Genomic DNA, 23,759 nt, shown 5'->3' with positions numbered 1-23,759 from the left:
ATGCTTTGCGGGTGGAAAATGTTTCGCGGAATTAGATTATTATTACTTCCAGTTTTTCTTATTCTTTAGAGTGGTAAGAAAAAAAAATATAAATTAATTTCTTATTCTCTTTCTTATTATGCGTAAAAAAAATAAGTTGAGACGTGACTGTTCCCTACTTCGCTTTTTTCAGATTTTACTGCAAACCGCGCGCGCGCGAACGATTCAAGTTAGAAATTTTTTTAATCTATCAAAATTTAAAAAAAAGTTCTTATTTTCATTTCAAAGTTCTCTATTTGACTTACAAGTCTCGAGGCTCTTAAAACCCCCGATAAGGACTAATAAAAAATGTGATAACCGAGTGAATCGCAAGTTTTAATACGCATCGAAAAGCATAAAAAATTCATTAACTCATTTACCCTTCGCAAATTAATTCATTAACCCTTTGCGAAATCCCACTTCGAAAAAGTATGAACAATCGTTTATGCTACACACGCGCCGTGCAACTCCTTAAAAGATAAATTTTATTCCCAACTTTTTCCTTCATCCCGTATACAGCGCAGAGAAAAAAACTACATGCCGAAATGATCGATAATTGCTCTCTCGGTGGGATGGCTTTCTCGGGTTATCACTAAGACCGCCGTCGAAATTCTGGAAGGAAGATCACAGGAGTCGTCGGCTCGTAAAACCGCTCAACCTGTTATCGTGTACACGAGTGCAGTGTCCTAATACATCTATATGCATAATACGAAGCAGCTTGCGAATGTATTCCACTCAATCGGACACGCCTATCTGTATCGGTCGGAGCCAAACTTTATGTATCTATAATAAAGCGTCTGTATAGAGCAGCGCGCAGCAATACGTAATATATTTCACGGCTTTTCCCCAACGCATTCTTTACTTTGGGAGTATTTACCCGAGAAAAAACGACATACCTGTATGGCAAGAGCGTACATAGGTAGGCAACGTAACGCGCGATCGGAATTTTGATGAAAAATCAATCGGAATGCACGAGTCAAGCAGCAGCAACAGCGAGGATCGTGAAAGAGAGAAAGAGGCATCGAGTTGGGAGGGGATGTAATTTTTTACCAAAAGCAGCTATAGGCGCACATAATTAACGAGCGATATATCCGTGCGAGCGAAAAGGGGAAAAAGGCGCTCGGTCAGGCAAGCGAAACGCGTTATTATAAATCACGTAACATCATGCTCGCCCGCTGCAAAGCACACACATACACACGTACATACACACACGAACACAGACACATGCGACAGCGCTTAAACGCTATATATAACGTACGTAGAGTATATAGAGAGAAAATAATGCAGTCACCCGATGATAACAAGCGCGCGCTCAGCAAGCACACGGGCCACTTTGTTATACTCACGTTTGTTCGCAAAGAGAGAGAGAGAGAGAGGGAAAGCAGCGAGCTGTACTCTCGCCATATATTTCAGTTAAAGGTAAATTCGCGCGGCTAAACGTCGAGCACTGCGCGACTTGCGCTAGCGAAACGAAAACAAAAAGATACTCGCGACGAGATAAGCGACGCGCCGCACTTTTCTCTGTTTTTTATATATATATATATATATCATTATCATAAATCGCGTCATATGGCCGAGAGTAGGAGTAATAATATTAATTATTGTTTCGAAAGAGCCGCGGGCTATGCAGAGCGCTCAATCCCACGGCCCTTTATACTGTCCACTGCAACGAGCTATGAAAAGAGTAATGGCCTTCGCGGGATTACCCGCTAAATGTACATACGTGTGCTTTCAAAGAGCGTCGAGCTTTTTGGCGCTCGCGTGTGTGTATGTGTGTGACTGTGCAGTGCTTTAATATATATGATATTGATTGCTCCCAGAAAAAATTGTGGCTTGCTTTGTGATGATGCACAAGAATTTCGTTGAAATACGCCTTCCATATTTACTCTTGGAAACCTCGAATTAGGTTTTACACGGGTGAAAGTACCTCTGGGGGTAAATTTTATCGGTCGGCTAATTAGACGTGCGAACACGAGCTTATGGGGCGAGCTGCTGCAGCAGCAGTCGTGCGCGCAAGCGTGAGAAGCCAATCAAAGTCGAAGATCAAAGCTCGGAAAATTGGAAGAAAAATAGAAATGCAAATGGAACGTGTGCACACGCGGGAAGTATATCACAGCGGTATCGGGCAGAAATATGAAAAAAAAAAAAAAAAAAAAAAATTGTTATCATGAACGANAAAAAAAAAAAAAAAAAATAAAATAAAAAAAAAGAGAGAAAGAAAAAAAACTGGGCGAGACTCGCTTTTTCCTGTGTTTCTGACACTTGCCTTATTCGCGGCTGACGATGTTTTTTTTCTCTCTCTCTCTCGTTCCCCCTCTCCTACCTCCGAATAAACACGTAAGGTATATAGCACGTGGTGTATATGCTCCAAGAGAGCTGTGCACGCGCGTGCAAGATCGGCTTTGATAAACAACTTGCCGTGGTAAGCGATTTAAAAGCTCCGTGACCTTTTTTTCTCTTTCTCTCTCTCTCTCTCTCTCCTTTTTTTTCGTCTCAGCGCTATTTCATATTATACATGTACACGCGCGCGTGAGCAAGCTACAGAGCACCAGCTCGAGCGCGTTTACTTAAATATATGTGTATAATACGACTGGATTTTCTATACAACGTATATATGTAGAGCCAGAGAGAGAGAGAGAGAGAGAGAAAGAGAGAGAGTACGGGGGGGGGNGGGGGGGGGGGGGGGAGTGCGAGGGAGAGAGCGAGAAAAGCGGTGTAAGAGGGAAACGAGCGAGTTTAGGGCAAGAACAATGCGACAGCGCGCGAGGCCGAAATATATGAGCTTCTGTGCAGTACAGTCGTGCTGCTCGAGGCTGAGGGCTTGAAGCAGGGGGCAGAGGAGGAGGAGGAGGACGCAGAACAAACGTTTTCGTCGCCACAAGTACGTTCGTTGCCGCGCGCCGTACCGCTACCTACCTACTACTACTACCAGCTCGAGTCGGCCGAGAGATATGGGTTCTAGTACTTTTGCGGTTCTCGTGCTGCAGGGGCCCGCCTACGTATATATATATTATATATAATATCATACATTACAAGCTACGTACAGCCGCACTAGCCCCGCTCAGTCAAAATATTGTATAAGCCAAAGACTATAAATGTTTCGTATTACTATTATTATTATTATAGTAATAGCTATATTCGACCGAAACCTACATGTGTTGACGTAAACGTTTGACGTTATTTTTGCAGATCGGCGGATACCCTACAGCATACCGTCGGACTGGAAGGCCCTGTGGTACAGCAATCTGGACGAGCTGCAGCGGGTGAACGAGGCGAACGAGAACAACACCGTGACGAACGTCACGGTACAGCTGGGCGGCACGGCCTTTCTGCACTGCAAAGTGCGCAACTTAGCCGAGAGGACAGTCTCCGATGCCGAGGTATGAAACGCAACTTTCTCGATACTCTTTTCGCGTTTATTAATTGAGATCGCCATCTACATTTTGACCTGAATTCTCGCGTGCGCACGATCCTCTGTGTACATATGTAGGTGTACCGCGTAATACGGTAAGTGCGCGAGGGGCGACGACGACGATCACGATCGAAACGCCGCTCGAATATAATCGAATTTCTATGTGCTTTATAGATACGCGCGATTTCCCATCGGAATTGCGTGCGCATGGGTGTATGCTCGCTCGTCCGTGTGTACGTACGAAATTACACGCAATGTTTTACGCTCGCTCTCGAGCTCGCCCGCGTGCATGTGTATACGTATACGAGAACGCAGGGGCACAAATAACTCGACGCGTTTTTGCACTCGCAGCAGCAGAGCCGTGAGCGTGGCCCATAGCTCTCGCATTATTTTTCGTAAAATAAATCACCGAGCTGTGGCCAGCTTTAAAATATATATGTATACACCCACGTAACGCAGCGTAGCAGTAGAGTATGTGAGAGAGATATACGTAAAAACAGAGCGAGAGCTATAGCGCGAGGGCTTTTGCGCGCGTACGTATTCTGGAGCAACTTGTGGTCGATGACCCGCTGCTGCTGCTGCTACTGCTGCTGCTATACGCTGCTGGCGCGCACCGTAAGATCAATTGCTCGCTTTTCAGCAGCGGGCGCGCCTCGCGTTTTACTACTGCTACCCACCATGCCAGCTCAAGCTTGGGATCGAGTTCAATCGCGCGCGAGCGAGAGAGAGAGAGAGAGAGAGAGAGAGCTCCGAGCCGAGCCTCGAGTTTCGAAATTAAATTCAGATTTTTCCCAGCTAGCGCTGAAGCTCCACCCTCTCTTTCTCGCTCTCGCTTTTTCTCACGCAGACACGCGTGCTCCCAGCTGCAGCTTCTTTGCGCAGCGCGCACGGTCTCGATAATTTACTTTGAACGCGAATAATAGCGATTCTTTCCCGCGGCACGCTTCATCAAGAAAGAGAGGGAAAGAGGGCAAACCTTGGCCGGGTGTTTTACATCGTCGCTATACTCTCTGCGGATCGTAATTCCAATAGCAAAGGAAAAAGCAGGAACTCTCTTTCGCCTCTATCTCTTTTCCGCGTGCAGCCGAAAATAAAGGGGGAATTTCTTAATTAAAAATTTCGTACTGGCATTGAATCATGCGGACGCGATGCGCAGCAGCAGCAGATCGTGAGCGCGTTTGGAAACTACCGTAAAATCAGTCGGTCACGCGGTATTAACGGGTTTGAAAACGGAACACGTTCACACGGGTGATTTCGAGTAGAATATCGTTCCTGTAGCTATACTATAGTCCTCCAGCTGATAAAGTATCCGTTCGGTCGAATATTGCTGCGCGGATTTCAAAGGGGCGGCTGCGAGAGAGAGAGAGAGAAGCCTACTCTACGAGTGTTACAATTGAAGCTTGCCTAGATTTCGCCGCTTTAGCTTATTATGCGTGGAACTTATAAGAACAGGCTTACACGGGTATATATGGGGCAGATATTATTTACTCATGCTATATACGCTATATAATATAGGTAACGCGCGTGGCGGGTTTATATAGCTACAGCACCCAGGATGTGAGCCGTATATGCCAGTAGGCGCCTCTGTGTGCGCTCGAGGCAGTTATACGTATACACGTATAGGTATACATCCGGCTGAAACTGCACAACAATAACTACTTACACGGATCGCGAGCTCGAAACATTATTCAAAAGCTATCTTCCTCTCGCTACTCTGTGTGTGTGTGCATAGTAGCGGTAGCTCGTGACTGGCAAACAGCTCGCGAGTGGCGGGCCGACGTTTCGGGCGTACTGTATGTTATACCCTCTCGAGTCTTAGCGCGCGCGCGGGCGCATATTTCCGAGGACCTTAACAAGCCCTTGCCGGATTGCACATCCTTACACTACCATTTATGCGTTGTACACTAGTACTAGCTAGTATACCACCGAGGCGCAGGCAGTGCAATATAAGTTGGTGAATTGAACGTGATTGCCGAGGGTCGCGAGCTTACGGGGCTACAGCTGCTATGTTATGCGCGCGGCGCACGAATCGTCGGAACAAATGACCGGAAAGCTTTGTAAAGTCACTGCCTCGGCGATTTTCGACTCGAGGCCAAATTATAAGCGACGCGCAAGACAGAGAGCGAGAGAGAAAGCTAATCCATCACGAGGCGCGCCAGCGGCTGCTATACTAGACTTGCTCGATTAGCTCGGCGAATGGCTTTTTAAGTGTACTTGCGCGACTCGCTTATGCGAATCGCACCACCAAGTTCACCAACTCCACTTGGCCCTTAATTGTCATCTATAGCGTTGGGTAAAAATAAACAAAGCACTCATGTAGTATAGTACGGTCCGTAAAGTTTGGCCGCGCGCGCGTCTATAATAGCGAGCACACGAGCTTGCGAGTATTGATTTCACTTACGTGTGCACGTAGGTTGTGTGCGCGAGCTATACATGCGAGGATTTTTTTTCCTCTCCACTTTTTCGAGCTGTTTCATATAACGCGATCGCTGACCTCTCGCAGCGCGCTAAACACGCTATAATATATTAGCTCTCGGCATATGCGTGCGGTATATATACAAGGTGCTATATAACGATCTCGCTGCTGTAGCGCTACGCCGTAGTGCTATAACTGCTATTCTCTAAGCTAAAAACAAATAAACGCAAAATCGTATTGCACACAAAAGCAGCCGGCTCCGCTGGTGGTATACACACGGTATTTATAATTACTGACCACGCGAGTGACGCTCTAATTTGATTAACCGAATCGAAATGGCGGCAATTCCATTATTGTGTAGCGTGTATATGTATGCGCGCGCGCTCGTTCATGTACAATGCAATGCGCGCAGCCGGTGCTATATAGTTGCAACGTGTGCAGCACGATATAAATATAGCTGCGTCGCGTTGTGTTGTGCGCCTCGCAAGCTCGCTCTCGGTAATTGATCGTAATTGATAAATCGTCGGCGAAGGTTCTCCGTTGATGGATCTTAGAGCTCCGCGGGGCCGCCTCCGGCGATCGATCAACGTTCAAATTATATTTGCAGCTCTCGAGCTCGCGAGCGAAACTTGCAACGACGCAGTACTAGTAGTAGTGTGCAACATCGAGAGAGAGAGAAAACTTGGACGATCGTAAATAAAGCTCGCGCGCGCCGTGTGTGTGTGTGCAGCAAGTAGTATAGCTGCATGCGGTCGCGAGCCGTATTGCATGCGCCGCACACTGCGCACTCGAGTTCTCGTGGCTCATGCTGCACGCGCCGCTCTCTGCCTCATGCGGTGGCCGTAATTTTATCGGAATAATTCGACTCGTGTGTGCGAGTATATGTGTGTGTGAGTGTGCAACGCGTGCTGCGCGATCGAAAGTCGCGGGACATACAAGTCGAGGCGCTCGAAACAACACGGCTAGGCTTTGGGCTAGACCGAGCTACTAGTATGCATAGCCATACGTGTGCAACAACAACACAGCATGTCTTCATTTATTCTCGTCTCGCGTGCCTCCGAACCATCCCCGGCCGTATACTATCGCAACTCGTAAAAATTATAACACCCAGCCAGTTATATACACACACACACGAGCACACACAAGCGCACGATGCGGGGCGCTGTATGGCCTCTTTGATCATCGCTCACGTGCTGCTGCGCTGCGCGCGCGCGCGACCGACCGATTATAGTAATTTACCGCACTCGTATCGTACACATGCACCGGCTGCAGGCCACGTAACAAGAACGCGTTGCTTAACTCGCGGGCTTGCTTGATTATTTACTCTCTGCATACATACATTCATGGGTGCAACTGATATTTATGGTCTTATCTTTCTTCTGTTTTTTTTTTCTGTCGAGCAGATATCGTGGATAAGGCGCAGGGACTGGCACGTCCTCACCAGTTCGATGTTCACGTATACGAACGACGAGCGCTTCCAGGTGCTGCATCCCGAGGGCTCCGACGATTGGACGCTACAGATCAAGTACGTCCAGGAGAGGGACAACGGCACCTACGAATGTCAGGTAAGTGCTCCGACGACGATGAGAGAAACAATGCGGACCTATAGCGGCCTCGAGGCACTCGAATGGCTAGTCGAGCGCGTATTTATACACGAGCAACGACGACGAGTCGAGAAGAGAGAGAGAGCGACGACTCGACAACTGCAACTCGTGGAAATTCGAGAGGCAGGATTGAGTGGCTCGCCTTCTCCTGCATAGGCAAATGAACCTTCGAGTGGCCATCTTGAGGGAAATTCCGTGGCGCGCATCGACGCGTCTCTCGGCTGCGATTGGCGGTGACTCGGCGCGTGCGGAAAAAAAAACTTTCGTCTACGAAATATATATCCATCACCCACACAATATCAGCTATCCTTGCTATTAATTCGACGGCGACGGATATCCGACGAGCAGCGACTCTCGACGGCTGCACACTGCCAACTTGTCCCCCTTTCTCTTATAGCAGACGTCGTCGGCGTCGCCCCCCCCCCTCGCAAAGCTGAACTTGAAAACTTCTTACTTCTTATATTTATTCTCTTTATTTTTAGTCTTTTGGCTCGGGCGACAACACGGTCGATGGGATCGCCGCTTCTCGAGTCTTCCAAAGTCTGCCTGCCTCGTCGCGCTCTATATATCCTCGACTCGATGAATTTCTCAAGCTTGAATATGTCTCGGAAAATCTTAATCGAACAATTTGACTTATCCATTATATACCGTTGCAAATCGCTCGACGGATCGATGACGATTTTAACTCTATTAGTGTCGGCCATTAGTTCGAAACTTTAACCGGCGACGATGACTCAATTCATTTGGCCCATTGAAAGATTGAAGATTTCCGATTATTCGATCACGCGCGCGCGCACACGGTCGCTTCGTCCTTATATATCCATCCATAATCTTTCCTTCCGCGTACTCTCTCTATAAGTTGGAGCAACTTTTTTCGACTCCATCTCTGTTCCCTTTTCCTTTTATGTACGTCTGTTCGCGCCACTGGGAGAATCCCGCTAAATGTCATTGCTAACGCGGGGATCAAAAGCATAAAGGCAATATTAATATCACTGCGGGGTAAGGAGCGCAAAAAAATCTAATTTCACTTCGTCGGTTAAGAGCCCGCAAGCCGCGATATTAGGGTGATTTGACGCTCGAGAGGGGCGGCACGCACGCATCAGCAGAAATTTCTACGAGCGCTAGACAATCCAATATAAAAACCGCGCGCGCACATATGATTAACATTTAAAGCTCGCCGGGAGCGCAAAAAAGAGAGGGAGAGTGAGGAGGAGAGAGCTTTAGCTATATAAGGTGCGATGCAAGGTTGCAGCTCGCACCCACGGTCATGGATATTCTATGTGTCTGTGTATGGGTGTGTGTGCAAGTGGCTGTTATGCCGATGATATTCATACGGCAGCACGCGACGCCAGCGACATACCGTGATAATACGCGAGCTTGCGGAGAAGTGCACGAGCTTGCGGAGGAAAAAAATGAGAGGTAGAGAGTAGAGCTCCAAGTTTAATAGAATTTTTAAGCTGAACCGAAGCTATATTCATCCGCGTAGAAAATAATTTACAAGGCCAGAAGCGGGCCAACACCAAGAGCTGCTGCAGAAGCTAGAGGAGAGAAATCGCGTCGTCGGGAAAAAGTGCTTAATAAGAAAGAGCGAGCGTGTATAGTACCAGTGCATACATACTACACAGCTGCAGTACTATAGCTGTGCGTGTATAAATATAGGATAAATATAAATATGCAAAGTTGCGCGGAAAAAAATGAACTCGTCATCTCATCTTCTTTCCCTCTCGTTGTCTTTTTCGACCAGAAGAATAAAGAAGCATTTTCCTAACGCCCGCGCGTCATTATCTCTTATGCTCGCTCATCTCTGTTTCTCTCTCTCTCTCTCTCTCTCTCACTCGAAATGCGGCCTTCGAAGAAAACTTACACAAAAAAAACCTACGAAGAAAAAAGTTAAAAAGTTGCAGAGCTGCAAACTCTCGAAATTCTCGAGCGTCTCGTTAAAACCATCGTAGCAGCTTATAATACACTACCCTCTCTCGGCTCGTCCGTTTGTTTTCCGCGTGAAGCAAACTATCCCTTGCGAGCTCTGTGCCGTGCCGCGCATCTGCCTGCCTGCCTGCCTACTTCGACGTTTGAGGGGTTTTACGTAGCCGAGATAATAAAAAAAAAAAAGAAAGAAAAGAAAACGAGGAGAGATGAATTATGTTGATATAACTCGGCGAAGAAGAGAAAGTCGTTTGTAGCAAAAGCAAAAGATGGATAATTCTTCACCCCGCTCGGTTCACGCAGCGAACGCGAGGTGCTTCGAGCTAGCGTTAAATAGCTCAAAGTCTTGATCCCTCTTACGCGTTAACGGCCTTGGGGCATATGTATACGCGCGATTTTATGCGAGGAAACTCAACGACTGCCCGAAAGGGACGTACGCGGAAATTGTGCGAGAAAAAACGCATAAACGTTTCGCCTGTATAATATGAGGACGCGTATAGGCAGGCAGGCATACGCTTAAAACCAAAAGTTTTTTTTTTAATACCATAGAAATCCGAGGGTGTGAACGCGTACAGTACCCCGTACTTATAATGGCAACGGGAAAAAAATGCGCCAAGTACGAGATAGAGGAGAGAAAGAGAGAGAGAGTCGAGTTTTCTTCTCGAGGAATAATGACCAACATAACGGTGGAGCCTTGAGAATCGGAAGTTGGAAATTTCCAGCTGTATATTTGCTGCGCAAGCTCAGACATTGGAGCGCACAGTAGCAGTAGCATCAGTCCACCTTTTCGACTTTTTAGATTTAACTTTCTCCCCTTTGGTAATCTCAGAAATTACTTTACTACGGGCTGTTGCTGCTGCTGCTGCTGCTGCCGCCAGTATACTATACTATACTGCATTACGCGTCGTTTTCATCCCTCGCCCTTTTCTACTTTTATAGCTTTTCTCTGCTACCGCCACCGCCGCCACCGCCCGCGCTGCCGCTGCTGCTGCGCTTCTATCTTCTGCTATCTCGCTTTGACCTGGCTTATTTTTCTTTCTTCCCCTTTCTTTCTCCTCGCCTTTTCTATACGTACGTATAAAGCTTTGACTAGCTAGGAAGTTGAGTATCAAACTGTTTATTTAATTAAAACTCCAGCTTCTTTTGGCACTCCATCTCTCTTGAGAAAGGGAAAAGGATAGAATGGGAGGGTAAGGGCGAACGATCAAACGATCTTTTCTCCCGCAGTTCTATCTGTCATTTCCCTTTAATGTTTGTTCGTAAAAGTTTCTCAAATGTCATACTTACCACCGACGTCGTTTACTTTAAATCATTTTTATATATCTTTTAATATTTATTGAAGGTTGAGATTAGTTTACCGTAAAAACACGACGCGGCCGTACGGCGCAGTCGTAATTTTCCAACTTATTAATTTCTCAAAACTGTTAGTCGCTATAATCGAAGAGTCAAAAAAAAATGCGAGTATAAAAAAAAACACCGGCATCGATGGCTTACGTACATTTTGTTCGAGCAAAAAACAAAGAACACGGCTAACTGCAAACAATCGCGTCTTTATTTACTAGTTTTCGTACTGCGCAGATTTCTCTCTTAACACAACAAGGAAATTCTTAACTCTCTTGCCTCGATGCTGTGTGTGTATTCTCGTGTGTATGTGCCCGCGTGTGTGTGCGCCTCTCTCGACAAGAAGTTCTTTTTCTTCGGCAACTGCTGTTACGTACAATTCCTCGACAACACAGCCAAGAGTAAGGAAGAAAAATCCAAGAGATAACTAATGTTGCCAGTACGGAGCTACTTCTCGAATTACATCCTTTTGTGCTCGTTGAAGAAAAAAGACAAGAAAAATAAACATAACAAGCTATTTGGACTATTAGGAGCAAAAAAGGAGGGGATAGAGGAGCGGGTGGCGGGGTGGAGGACGAGTGTTGATTTTTGTTCGAAAATGCGCATAATATCGTGTTTGAATTCCAGCGCAAATCTCGTGTGTATAGGATATATGGGCTCACGTACTTGCACACACGTAGTCGGTCACAGGCACAGAGCGCTTGTATACTTTTGGAGCGCTCAGCCAGAGAAAGAGAAAGAGCCAAAGCTTTTTTAACACTCTAGCTGATCCTGCTCTTCTCTCTTTTTCTCTCTTTCACATTCTCTGTTTCTCTCTCTCTTTCTCTTTCTCCCCAAGAAGGTGGAGCTGTACGCTATATAGCACGAGTCCAGCAATGGTAGATGTATATGCCGCTCGCTGCACACATACCTAAATAAAGAGAAGAAGAAGAACGAAGAACGAAGAAGAAAAACTGCAGTAGCCCTGACTCGAAAGAATATAGCCGGTTATTTCTTTGTAGCTGCTTCAGCTGCTGCACACACAGAAGGAGAAAGAAAGAATACCGTTCGTGCAACTTCACTGCAGTGCAGCGCAGCGGTGGAAGCAGCAGCAGTTCGAAGAGGCATCACACAGGGTCGAGTCGTCGGTGTCCCCGGGGCGCTTATAAAATCGATTTTTCTTTTTCTCTCTCTCTCCCTCTCTCTCACTCACTCTCTCATTTTATATAGTTTCCTTCTCTACACTTTTCACTTTTTTTTTGCGAGCTCCACTCTCGAGCTCCAGTAGAGTCTGGAGCACGCACACGTTGAACTACACAGGTATATTGTATAGTCGCCTAGCGCAACGTATACCGCAGCGCTCTCGAGAGCTACCTAGGCTACACCGCTATCGTATATACAATATACACACGTACTCGGGCTTGACTTCGTACAGCGGTTAGATACAGTAAAAAATGAACTTCGATCGGTATCGTCTCGCGTTTACGACAACTTTTTTTTTCTGCTGCTCGCGCGCTGTACTGATTTTTCGCAGAGACAACGCAATGCAGTTGGAGGAGAAAAAAAAAATACTAAGCGAGGCTGATTAGCTAGAAACGAAGGAAAAAAGGCGCGACCCTTACACAAGCACCACCTCGGCACGGTACAAAAAATCGGTCTTCTTTTCATTAATAGCTTGAAAGGATGTACATATACGTGTGCAGTAGGTACGGCAAGCTGGAGAGCATATAAGCTTTTGGCGCGCAAGAGGAAAAGAGGGAAAGAGCTGAACTACCCTCGAGGTGGTCATAGCACGCAAAGCAAACCCAAGCTCAACGTTTCATGAATTTTCAAAAAGATTCGTTATTGTAGGATATACGCGTCTGTGTGTGTGTGTACGTGCTCGGGTTCACACTGCCGATGCGAGCAGCGTGTGTGCAAGCAAGTAGTAAGTGTATGTGTGTGTGTGCGGGAGCTTACAGATACGTGAACGAAAAGCGTCTGAAAATTCGCAGGCGCGAATATTACTCTTGCATCAGGTATTCAGGTGTACACACACGTTCGGATCTTTTTTTTCTCCCTCTCTCTCTCGTCTTTGCCCGGAGCCTCGTATATCTACGCAGTAGCGGTGGTGGCAGCGTTCGTTCGTCGGCATTGGCGGTATATATAAGGATAAGAGAGAGCATGGCCTTCGAGCGCAGTACGTATGTGTATAGATGTAATATGCATGTATAGGTACTTTGAACTTTCATTTTACGATCTTTCAAAGACTTTTTATGCTGCGATTCTCGCACCTCACCTACAATGTTTCTTCTGTACTTCTTTTTTATTTACTTTTTCTATATTTCTTTAGACATCTTTCGAGCTTCTCTCTCTCTCTCTCTTTCTCTGTACTTGCCTCGTGCGCGCTGCCGGAAATCTCTCAGTCGACCTCCGCCACTGTACAGCTTGCAGGGATTTTTTCTTTTATGTATAAGGATATTGGTGTACGGAAGAAAGAGCGAGAGAGAGAGAGAGAGAGAGAGAGAGAGAGAGAGAGATGTGAACACGAGATGTACCTGTTACGTGCTACAGCTCAGAAAGCTAACTCTCCGTAATTGTATAAGTTTTGAAAAAATATTCTTTACTCGTTCGACTCGAGAGTAAAAGAGAGAAAGAGAGAGAGACAGCTAATTTAATCCTGCGCTAGCGCTCGCCTCGCGATGGAAAATGGATTTGTGGAACGAGAAAGTGGGCTTTATATCGAACAATACGAAGCTTTTTGACTAGCTTGATACACGTATCGTATTTGAACATTTAATTCTAATAATTGCGCGCATTATCCGATATCGCACTGACCATCACTATTCGTTTTTAGCCCACTGCATCGATTTATAGGTACACGAAATCGAGTTTTTTTTTGGATATATATACGTACTTAAAATAAGCTTCAAAACAAGTACGCCTGCAATATTGCATTGCCCTAACTTCGTACTTTAATTAATTTTACATGCGTAACGACGTAAAACCATCAACGATATACGTATCCGATATCATATGTGAACCGATTGCAGAGCACGAGCACACAAAATGATCGATATCTCAAGTGACGTGCCCCAGTGGCCACGCATCGTTCGAGTAACAAGCTTTCTGATATTTGAATTTTGAAGTGAAACTGCGATGGGAGCGTTTGGTATGGGGAAAACGAGCATGCATATTAGCAAGCGCGATAATCGGGACGTGAAACTTCGGTCTAAGCTTTTGACTGCTCGATGTGATTGGTCAGCTTTCAAAATTGCCCAAGTCCACTCGTACGAGTATAGTGGCTTCAAGCTTGACTACTGCCTATTGTTGAAGTGACTATTTTTGAATGAGACTACTGCTTATTGACTGTAAGGATTAAAAAACGTAATTCAAATTTTTGATTCAATCAAAAGCTGGCGTATGATGAATTTCCTAGTATCTTCAGTATCTGGACACGATACGATTCATAGAATCGTCGTGAGTAATTTTCTGTATATTACAATCTAAAATCAAGAGACAACAGTGACGCTAGTACACGTAGTGAATAAACACAATGTTTTTGAAAGTACATTCATCAGTCATCGATGGATTTTTTTTTCAGCCCCTTCTATGTTTGCAGTGCGCTGCACGCCCCCGAGAGCTACATAAATGAAATTCGGATAAGAGTCCATCGAAGCGAAATAGCGTAGCGGCGCGACTGCACCTATTCGTATACGCCAGCTGCGCTACGCAGAATCTATTTAGCGCGCGATAACCGCTGCAGCGGCAGCAAGCCAGCAAGCAAGCAAGCAAGCTCTCCTGTGTGACATGAATGTTGCATTAGTCGATGAAAATTGCTAATATAGCTTTGCAGCGAGAGCGAGCTGTGCGCAGTGGAGAAAACTCGCTGACTTTTCACGAGTCGCTGGTCGTCGATGTTCGTTCGTTCGTTCGTCGTGGCGCGCGCTGCGTCGTTGCATCGAACGAGCTTGTGCAGTGTGCGTATCAAGGAGAGGAAAGGCCATTAAACTCCGTATAAGCGTGGCAAAGGCAATATCAACATCCATACATACACTCGACTCCGCTCTGCATCTCGGCTCACGGGCTGACGCTAAATTATCTCGCTCTGGATCGTTTCTTTTCTTCGCGCGTACATAGCTGCCGTCGTAAAATAAGACTTGAATGTTTCATTTTTCATCACCCGAGCTCGAGTGATTATTATATCGCAACGTATAATTGATTCCGACGATTGCGTGAATGAAAAAAGCTAGAGCGAGAGTCGACGCGGCTACTTGTACCGTCTACCGCCAGATTGTATACATACATCTACCCTCCTTTTTTCTTCTTCTTCTTTTTCTTTTCTCAACCATGGCGTCTTATTGTTCGCGACTTCTTTTTGTCTTCTCGCTTTATAGCCCGAGAAAAGAAAGAGACGGGATATTTTTTTTCTTATTAAAATGCCTTGGCTACTAACTTTGACCTAGATTTTCGTTGCTAATTTATTTATAATTTTAAAATCTCGATAATTGTTTCCCCTTCTCTCTCTACCTCTTTTTCTTCAGTTGGCAGCGAGTTACAAACTCTCCGGCATGATTAATCCATTCATAAGCCGCTTAAATAATTAAATTTCTTGGCAATTGTATTGCCTCCAAACAAATTTCAGCTCGCTGTAAAATAAAATTTTCTATATAATTAATATATTCGCTGTTATTATTTGAGCTCCGACTTTCAGTTACCAATGAAATTCATAAAAGTTGCTCGAGCGCGAGCCTCGCATTATGCGTGTATATATTATATAAGCACGGTTAACGGATGCATATTTAAAACGAGGAGAAAAACCGCTATGGAAGTATCAATATCCGCGCTCCAAAGTCGATGGATATTCATAATTACTTTGAAAAGAGTATGGCGCATAAATATACATTGAAAAAGGGAGAAACGATGAGCATTAAGAGTACGTTTTGATGAAAGATGCGGCTCTGTGGTGGTATATATATTTATGTGCACAAATGCATTTATGGCACGAGAGAGAGAGAGAGAGAGAGAGAGAGAGAGAGAGAGAGAGAGAGAGAGAGAGAAAACTGGGATCAATATTGAAGCAACGAGCGGCCCGACGACGAGTGTCCGCAATTGGGGCACATCCACAGACGACGACGACGATCATTGCTTTAGAAATCCTTGAGAGAGGTTAACGAGTTGATATACGGCGAATCTGGCAAGCAGCATATAGAGGAAGAAAAGGGGACCAAGTTTAACGAGTGCGACGTACGTGTAACGCGGTCGCTATACGCTACTATATACGTATATATATAATGTCGCGCCCCAGCTATAGGACACGCGGCGTCTGACGCTAACTTGACTCGTACTACTGGGACTAGGCGATGCTCGTTCGATATTACGTATGTACATCGGCACTCATCGATATACAATGCTGTAGTGCGTGTATAGATATATATACGCGCGCACAGCACGAAGTCAAAACTTTAAGTTGCCTCACGGTGCTGGATCTTCCGTATGTATACGTATATATATCGTACGTGGCGCGCTTTGTTCCGCTTACATCTGTCCCCGTGTGCTGCCACTGCCGCTGCTGTTGCGCGGCCCGAACTTACGCTTCGACGAACTCGATTTTACGACGATACATATACGACCTAGCGTACATATACAGGAGTGCGAGCAACATTCAACACAACTGGTACAGAGAGAGAGAGAGAGAGAGAAATAGAAGCAGTGCCGGAGCTTTTTTGTAGCGCGTGTGCGAACGCTCGAGAAAGAGAGACAAACTTTGTTAAGTTGTAAACTTGAGCAAGTGCAGTATATACTTGCATATAAACTACGGATAGATCGCGCTCGACACGTAGATTCGTCATGCACTTGCTGTAACTGTGAGAAATACGTTTCAATGTAAGCTGCTGCGTGTAAATATAATGCAACTATATATGCTACTGCCGCCGTGTGTTACGCAGTAAATCACGATTCTCGCGACCTCGTCGTTATCGAGAAATAAAGAGCCGCTCGACTGGCGAATTTTTATAACATATATATACATCATAATATAATATATCTCTATACTGCGTCCTCGACGGGGAAATTTAATCAACGCGCGAACGTAACGCAAATAAATGTCTGTACGTGTGCGTGCGTATCTATGTATGCATTAAAATTTGCTATATAACGTACTGCTGACTCCAATAATGGCGAATGCACTGCCGCTCGCTCACTCGCCTATATGTGTGTATATTATATATCTATACGAAAGCGCGTTTCATACGCGAAATATACACGCATACAGTGAAAGATTCGAACATCGCGCGAAAGCATCAACGCCCGTATATTATATAAACGAAAGCGCAGTCGCCTGCGATATATATACACACCTATATGACGCTATACGCAATTAAAAGATTATCCGTGCGTATGTACTATATATATACTGGCGAGCATCGCGTGGCGCGATATATTTATATACATATATCCGGAGCTCGGCTGAAGCGATCCTGGTTATTATATTTTCTCGCGCTCGTGTGCACGTATATACATTCAAATATGCAACCTCGAGTTTATCGTTATGAAAAAAAAATCTTAATTGGCTCTTTCGGTATAGTGGCACTCGATCTACGCGTAACAATGATAACGCGACACATTCAACGAGCGCAAACTTTTTTCAACTCGGGCTATTAGACAGTCACACACACGTTATAACGGGCACTCGCGAGCACGAGTTAGCTCATGCAGTCAAATCAGCACACAAGTAGCCGTATTTACGATGTCTCGCGCTCTCGCAGGTGTGACAGTAGTGGCGCAGAGAGAGTCGGTCGAGTGTCTCTTTGTACGCGATCGCCGAAACGAATGGTCCCCGCGGCTTGGCGGTGTACGCTGGTGTGCGCGGCAGACGAGCTTCGAGCTCTCTCTCGCTCTCTCACCTCCGCAAAGCTCGGCGCGGCTGTTTACGCTTGACCCTCTATGCGTATAGCATCAGCACATATAGGCGCTTAACCGCAACGAAGCCAGTGCAGCAGTGTGTAAGTGTGCAGTGCTGCTGCTGCTGCTGCTGTGCGTCAGTTAGCGCGAGCTCTCCGAGTGCAGTGGTAAAAACTGCGTTTGCCGGCCACACAAAGTACCATCAAACGCGAAACGAGCCTAGGCGTAATGCTACTGCTGCCTCTGTACACAGCAAAGACTTTGTGGATTGTGTGCACGTATACGTATACGTGCTTGCTGTGTGTGTGTGTGTGTGTGTGTGTGTGTGTGTGTGTGTGTGTGTGTGTGTGTGTGTGTGCATCAAACTCGGCTAGGTTCTATTTGCCAGCTATAGCTCACTCGCGTGGGGGGGCCTCGAGCCGTCGCGCGCCAGCTATATACCAACTCGAGCCGTGTACAACAGGCAAACTGCCTCTGTTTCTCGGCCAAATGCTTATTAGCACTATACACTTTACACGTGCGCGCGTCGCGTATTCTCGTCGTCGCAACTTACCTCGTCCGTTACATGCACGCGCCGCTATGCAAAGGATAAATATACGTGGTATATATTTATCACTGGGCCGACGAGCTCGTCACCGCGCGCGCATACATACATAACGGTATATAGCAGCGGCAGCTAACATTTTAACGAGCTTTTTCGTCCCTGCTTTAAAAGCCATGAATTAACTTTGAGCTTGACTTGTATATCTGCATACTAACATAGACAAACTGGCGCAGCAGCAGCAGCAGCAGCAGTTTGGGAGCGTTATGCCACGGCCGTATAGCTTCCCCCGCATACATACGCGCTATTATTTCGAGCAACGCGTATAGTAGCGTAGTGGCGCGATTATCCCTATAGCAAATGCTATTTGCCGCCAATTCGAATTTTGCGGCTGGCACAATGCGAGGAGAGAGAGAGACAGAGAGATATATCAGCTCTCCATAATGCACATGTAAACCGTTACGCAATTCGGATCGATCGATCGATCGGTCGGTCGGCGGTGGCGGCCAACAACTCGAGGCCGACGCGCCTAAATCCCGATCGTCGTTATACATCCGCTTTTGACAAAACCACCGAAATGCCATTTATTTTTCGATTTAACGCTCGCATTTATATATACATATGTGTATGGCTATATGTGTGCAGCCGCGCTTAATGGTAAGCGAAACCTCAAAATCTGTCGTGTAATTATTGGCGCGCGCCGAGTCGTAAGCGAGCGATAGTCACGTCGTACGCTCGCTCGACATTTTAACGAATGCTAAGCTATATTTACGCGCTCGCTCGTACCTAGGCATTATGGCGTATATCGACGAAATTCCATACCTGTGCTACGCGTCGAGCGATTGGTTTGTCTTTTATACTTGTAATACGTATGAATATAACTACCGGGAAATATGCGGATAAAAAGCTCATTAAAGCTCGCTGGCGTACAATACGCTTCGCTCGCACTGGTGCGCGCAGAGCGTCGAGCTAGCAGCTCTGTCTCTCTCTCTCTCTCTCTCTCTCGATGTGGTAGCGCATACATACCTAATACGTATGTGCTCCCAGCTAGCGCATGGCTTTTGATGCTTGCACGCGTTGCAGCGTATGTTGTTTGTGTGTTGGTGTGTGTATATACGATATACACTCGCGCTACAGCTGCAGATGCTTCGCCCGTCCCGTAATAAAAGATAATGTTAATGGAATCGAAGCAGAAACAATGGCACGTAATTTCCGCCCAACGACAAGTTCCAACTGCAGCTGCTGCTGCTACTGCTGCTCGTGCACTCGCTATCGCGCTATATTATATATAGAGGCTCGAGCCCTTCTCTCTCGTGTAGCGTGTATAAATATATACGCGTTTCTCCGAGTATCTGCTTATACTACTTCTTTAGTGTGTGCCGAGCTATGCTGGCTGGCACAAGCCGAACTTCGATGCGCGCAGCTGCTATTATTATTCGTATATACCTTGGCCTCGGTGCACCACCGTTCATTGAACATCGAGCTATTATAAACCTCGGCTTTTGGTTTTAATCATCCCCCGCGTACGGAGGGATTACTTATCACCATAATACAATCTTCCGTTTAACAGTCGAATACTACGTAATTTTCATCTCATTGCAGTATCCTGTGTACAATATACATATACATATCTTTTTGTCAAATCTAATCTTTATTTTCTGCTTGGCGAAGCGCGTTCTAACGAAGAACCTCTGTTTCGAGTACTTTACTGTGCTTCTTGATTAGCTCGCGTCGAGTAAATAATTCTCTCTATTGAGAGTCTCTCGCGTCTTAGCTAATGCCTCGCAGAGGGCAGAGAAAACAAAACGGAATGAGTGAAAAGGTCACGTCTATAACGCTGCAGCTGTTGCTGCTAGATTGAAAAAGGAGAAATGGAAAACGAGCGAGGCAAGGGCCAAAGGCTATACAGAACAATTTCGTATATACCCACATATATATTTTGTAGAAAAAGGGAAAAAGAAGGAGTTGAGGTAGCGAAGATTATCAAAGAGACGCAAACAAAAGGGCACTTTTATTGCCACGCGCGTACATAAACTAGTCGAGCCGAGGAAGAGGTACAGGAGGTGGTGGTAGAGGAAAGGAGGCGGTAAAGGTCGAAGTCTCGTCTCGAGTACGACCTAATCTCGGCTTGCCGCTCATTAGCAAGGGAGACCAAGGCGCGTACCACGACGCCTGTGACGTCAAAAGCTGCTGCCGCTGCTTCTGCTACTACTGCCAGTGCGGCGTCGAGCTACGTCAAACTCACGTTTTCGCCAGAAGCTATGTCTTGCAGTTTCTATCTGGCTTTCTAGCTTGCGAGCAAGCGCGTTGCAATTGGCCCCTCGAGCTTTGCAACTTCATGCATATATACATGCAGTGGGAGCTGCTGCTGCTGCTGCTGCTACACACGCACAAATATACTCTTGCGACCGGACCCTGTGTGCAGGAGAGCTTGCAACGACGACTGCACGACTGCGACGGTGACTTGCAACGTGTCGCTAAATTACTCAAGCCAGACTCGACGTTTTCCTATAGATGTACATGTTGTATGTACCATGCAGACGGACGAGCGAGCGACAAAGATCAAAATTCGGACGTCGTATTGCGACAGAGTGGAAACAAATAAACGTGCGACTTGCTGCTACTGGCGAGTGTTTCGATGTTTTGACTTTGTCTCGAGTCGAAGATAATTACGCGCAGGCTCGGCTCGGTTGCAGCTGCGTGACCGAGGAAAACAAGTTTCTGCTAGCTGTGTACAAGTTCGTCGACGCGATAAAAAACTATAGCACGACTCGGACTTTTTAATTCGATTATCCCGACTTCCCAATTAGGTTCGAAGCGAGCGAAAAGTTATCTGTCTGTGGCTGAAAGAGAGGAAAGACTCTTGAACGTAGCAGCTCTAGTGTATACCTACGGAAACAAAAAAGAAAAAAGCTAGAGCTGCCATAGGTTAACATTAGCCCTCGAACTTGGCACAGGAACTTAGCAAAGGAAGCCCTTCGCCCTCTCTCTCTCCCTAGGAATTATATATTATATATACTCCGCTGGGTAGTTATATCGCATTGAGTACACAGTAGGGACTTTAGACGTCCAAGTCGGGAGGCGAGCTTGCAGCCGAAAAGCACATAACTAAGCTTACTGCGAGCTGGCTGCTTGTTTCCCTTGCTCTCGACGCTCGTGGAAACGTGATTTGCGTACGACTCGGTCCCTCGCGCGCGTTAGAATTGGCTGTCTCGGAATCGCCCCTTCGTCGCGACAAGGAGAAAAATAGCCGAGCGAGAAATAAACGCGTATTTGTAGGATATGTATATGTAAAATAAGTGCTGAAAAGTGCGTGCAGCAACTCATACGAAATTACACGATGAGTCATACACGCTGAGCTGGCGATGTACGCGAGCTTGCGCGTCTTTTGCTATACCACTACATATACTGCTAGGCAGAGTTTAAAAAATCACGAACGCGAGAATGGCGGTAAGTCGAGCGTGCGCAAGCTCCCGTCAAAAGTCGCTTCTGCCTTGTCTGCTGTCGCTGACACGAACGGAAAGCGGCTACGCAGAAAGAGAGAGAGAGAGATAGAGATAGAGCAAGAGCGAGAAAAAAGACCAAACGAACGAATAAATATTCATGTACGAACTTATAATGACGAGCGTGTGTGAGTAAACGCTGGTACGCGCGGTGCACACGGCGTCACATACTCGTTCACTTGGCAAATTGCGCTCGCAGCTACACACATGCGAGCAAGAGAGAGAGAGAGAGAATATACAGTACAGTACAGCGGAATTTCAGTACAGTAGGGCAGTGCGCACAGCACACGTGAAGCGGGGATTACTTCGGAAACAATCTCGCGCGTGCAGCTGCAGAACAGGAGCCGTCCTCGCGCGCGCGCGCGCGCGAACACGCTATATAACACTATATATACGCTGCTGCTGCAGTTTGTGTGCCGAGGGAGTGAGAGAGCGAGAGAGAGAGAGAGAGAGAGAGCTCGGGAAGTCGTTTTTATCTTTATGTTTTCAGTTTTCGCTCTATGCAGCGCGCTTGGGCTATACGAACCAACGTACATATACGTCATTGTATACGGTAGCTCGGCATCGCAGCAAAACAATGCGCGCAATCGCAATTCGTACCTACGTACGTGTCCGTGTGTCTTTGTGTGTATGGAAAATCCCTTCGGCTAAGCTGATTCGGTCGGGGGCACTCGACTCGTAGCTGTGTACCTGCGAGCGGCTCGCACTTTGTTGATGCCCAACTGTCACCGGGACGTCCCCTTCCCATCCACTGAAAACTCACGTATACGTACATTCCTCGTAGCGTATCCTTCGTGTGTACGCGTATTATAATCTCGCTCTGGGAAATTCTCTTTGATTCGGCCGTAGCGTGCGAGCTCTCGACTCGTCCTAATGATGCGGAGTTGACGAGAATATAGAGAGAGGAGCGGGGAATAATAAAAAAAAAAATAAATAAAAGAGAGAAGAGCGAGAAATGAAGTTACAGACAGTGGGCCGCGACAGAGCGACCTGGACGAAACAAACGGAATATGGATGGATGAAATATTGACTTTATCGACGACACGGAGGGCCGCGTGTGCGCGCGCGACTAATGGAGATTTATCAATAGTCCAAAGGGAAGAAAGAGAGACTACTAGGCGGTGCAGTTTCGATTGTGCGATCGCTGCCCCGACTACTACTGCGCCGAGGCATACATATGTATGCAGTTGGTGCACCCACCCACACACGAACACATCCGCAAATAGCACAGTCGAGACTATATACATGTACGTACGTACATAAAGTTTCACGTGAAATAGAGGAGAAATTGTTAGCGCGCTTGCACGACCGATCGCGTGCAAAAGCGATATGTGCTCTGGATTAAATGTATAAATCTTTCTTTCTCTGGCCCCGCGTGCGCTGCTGCTGCTGCTGCTGCTTGGCTTCGGCTATACGTTACATATATGTAGGCTCTGGCACTCACATTTATATATATAGAGCGCGGCACACGCATACATCGAGCCGAGAGAGAGGCCGCCGCCGATCGAGCAGGCGGTTCTTGCAGGCAGCTATATAGCTGAAAGGGAGAGAGACTAGCTAGTTTTTAAAAAGGAATGAAATCGAAATACTGTGTTTCCTTGAGAACGTTCAACTTTTCGCTACTGCGCCTTATATACAGATATACACGTAAGCCGTGTAGCACTCGAAAAGTCACTGTAAGCGCCGAGCATTTATTTTCGAACTTGTCAAAGTTTTTCACCTCCTCCCGGACTCGCTCGACTTCATTCCATATATACCCAGAAGTACTGTACGTTGCGTATACTAGCTCTGCACGCAGCCTTACATACACACACACACACATATATATATTTTGTGCATGTGTATCGCGTTCGCGCGCAATTACATTATGCTCGCTTTGCAAGCTCGCGGAGGCAACGGCAGCAGCTCCTTCGAACACACATCGAAACGGGCAGCTAGCTGCTCTGGAACGCCAACGTCGTGTTGCATATAAACATAAATCGTTGGTTTTTCGAGCTTCTCTACGTACTACGTGAGAGTCGCGAAAAGCTTTGAACGCGATTAAATATTCGGGAAAATTTGATTTTGCAAAATGTTGTCTAAAGTGCGCAGCCTCTCTCGTATTCGTATGTATACATATATCGCGTATACGCACGTG

The 23,759-nt window shown here is 46.3% G+C and overlaps 1 protein-coding gene across 1 annotated transcript in view; it reads left to right on the top strand.

The window, feature by feature from the left end:
• Positions 1-23,759, top strand: part of LOC106650587 (zwei Ig domain protein zig-8-like) — a 142,500-nt gene that overhangs the window by 94,884 nt on the left and 23,857 nt on the right. Inside the window, exons 3-4 of the mRNA XM_014368696.2 lie at positions 3,208-3,398; positions 7,250-7,411. Coding sequence (XP_014224182.1) covers positions 3,208-3,398; positions 7,250-7,411 — 353 coding nt within the window. The remainder of the gene's footprint in view (positions 1-3,207; positions 3,399-7,249; positions 7,412-23,759) is intronic.

The sequence above is a fragment of the Trichogramma pretiosum genome, unplaced genomic scaffold (genome assembly GCF_000599845.2).
Source record: "Trichogramma pretiosum strain Unisexual culture from Peru unplaced genomic scaffold, Tpre_2.0 scaffold5, whole genome shotgun sequence".
NCBI classification, from domain to species: domain Eukaryota; kingdom Metazoa; phylum Arthropoda; class Insecta; order Hymenoptera; family Trichogrammatidae; genus Trichogramma; species Trichogramma pretiosum.
The sequence above is the reverse complement of the archived record's forward strand: the minus strand, read 5'-3'. Positions and strand labels throughout refer to the sequence as shown.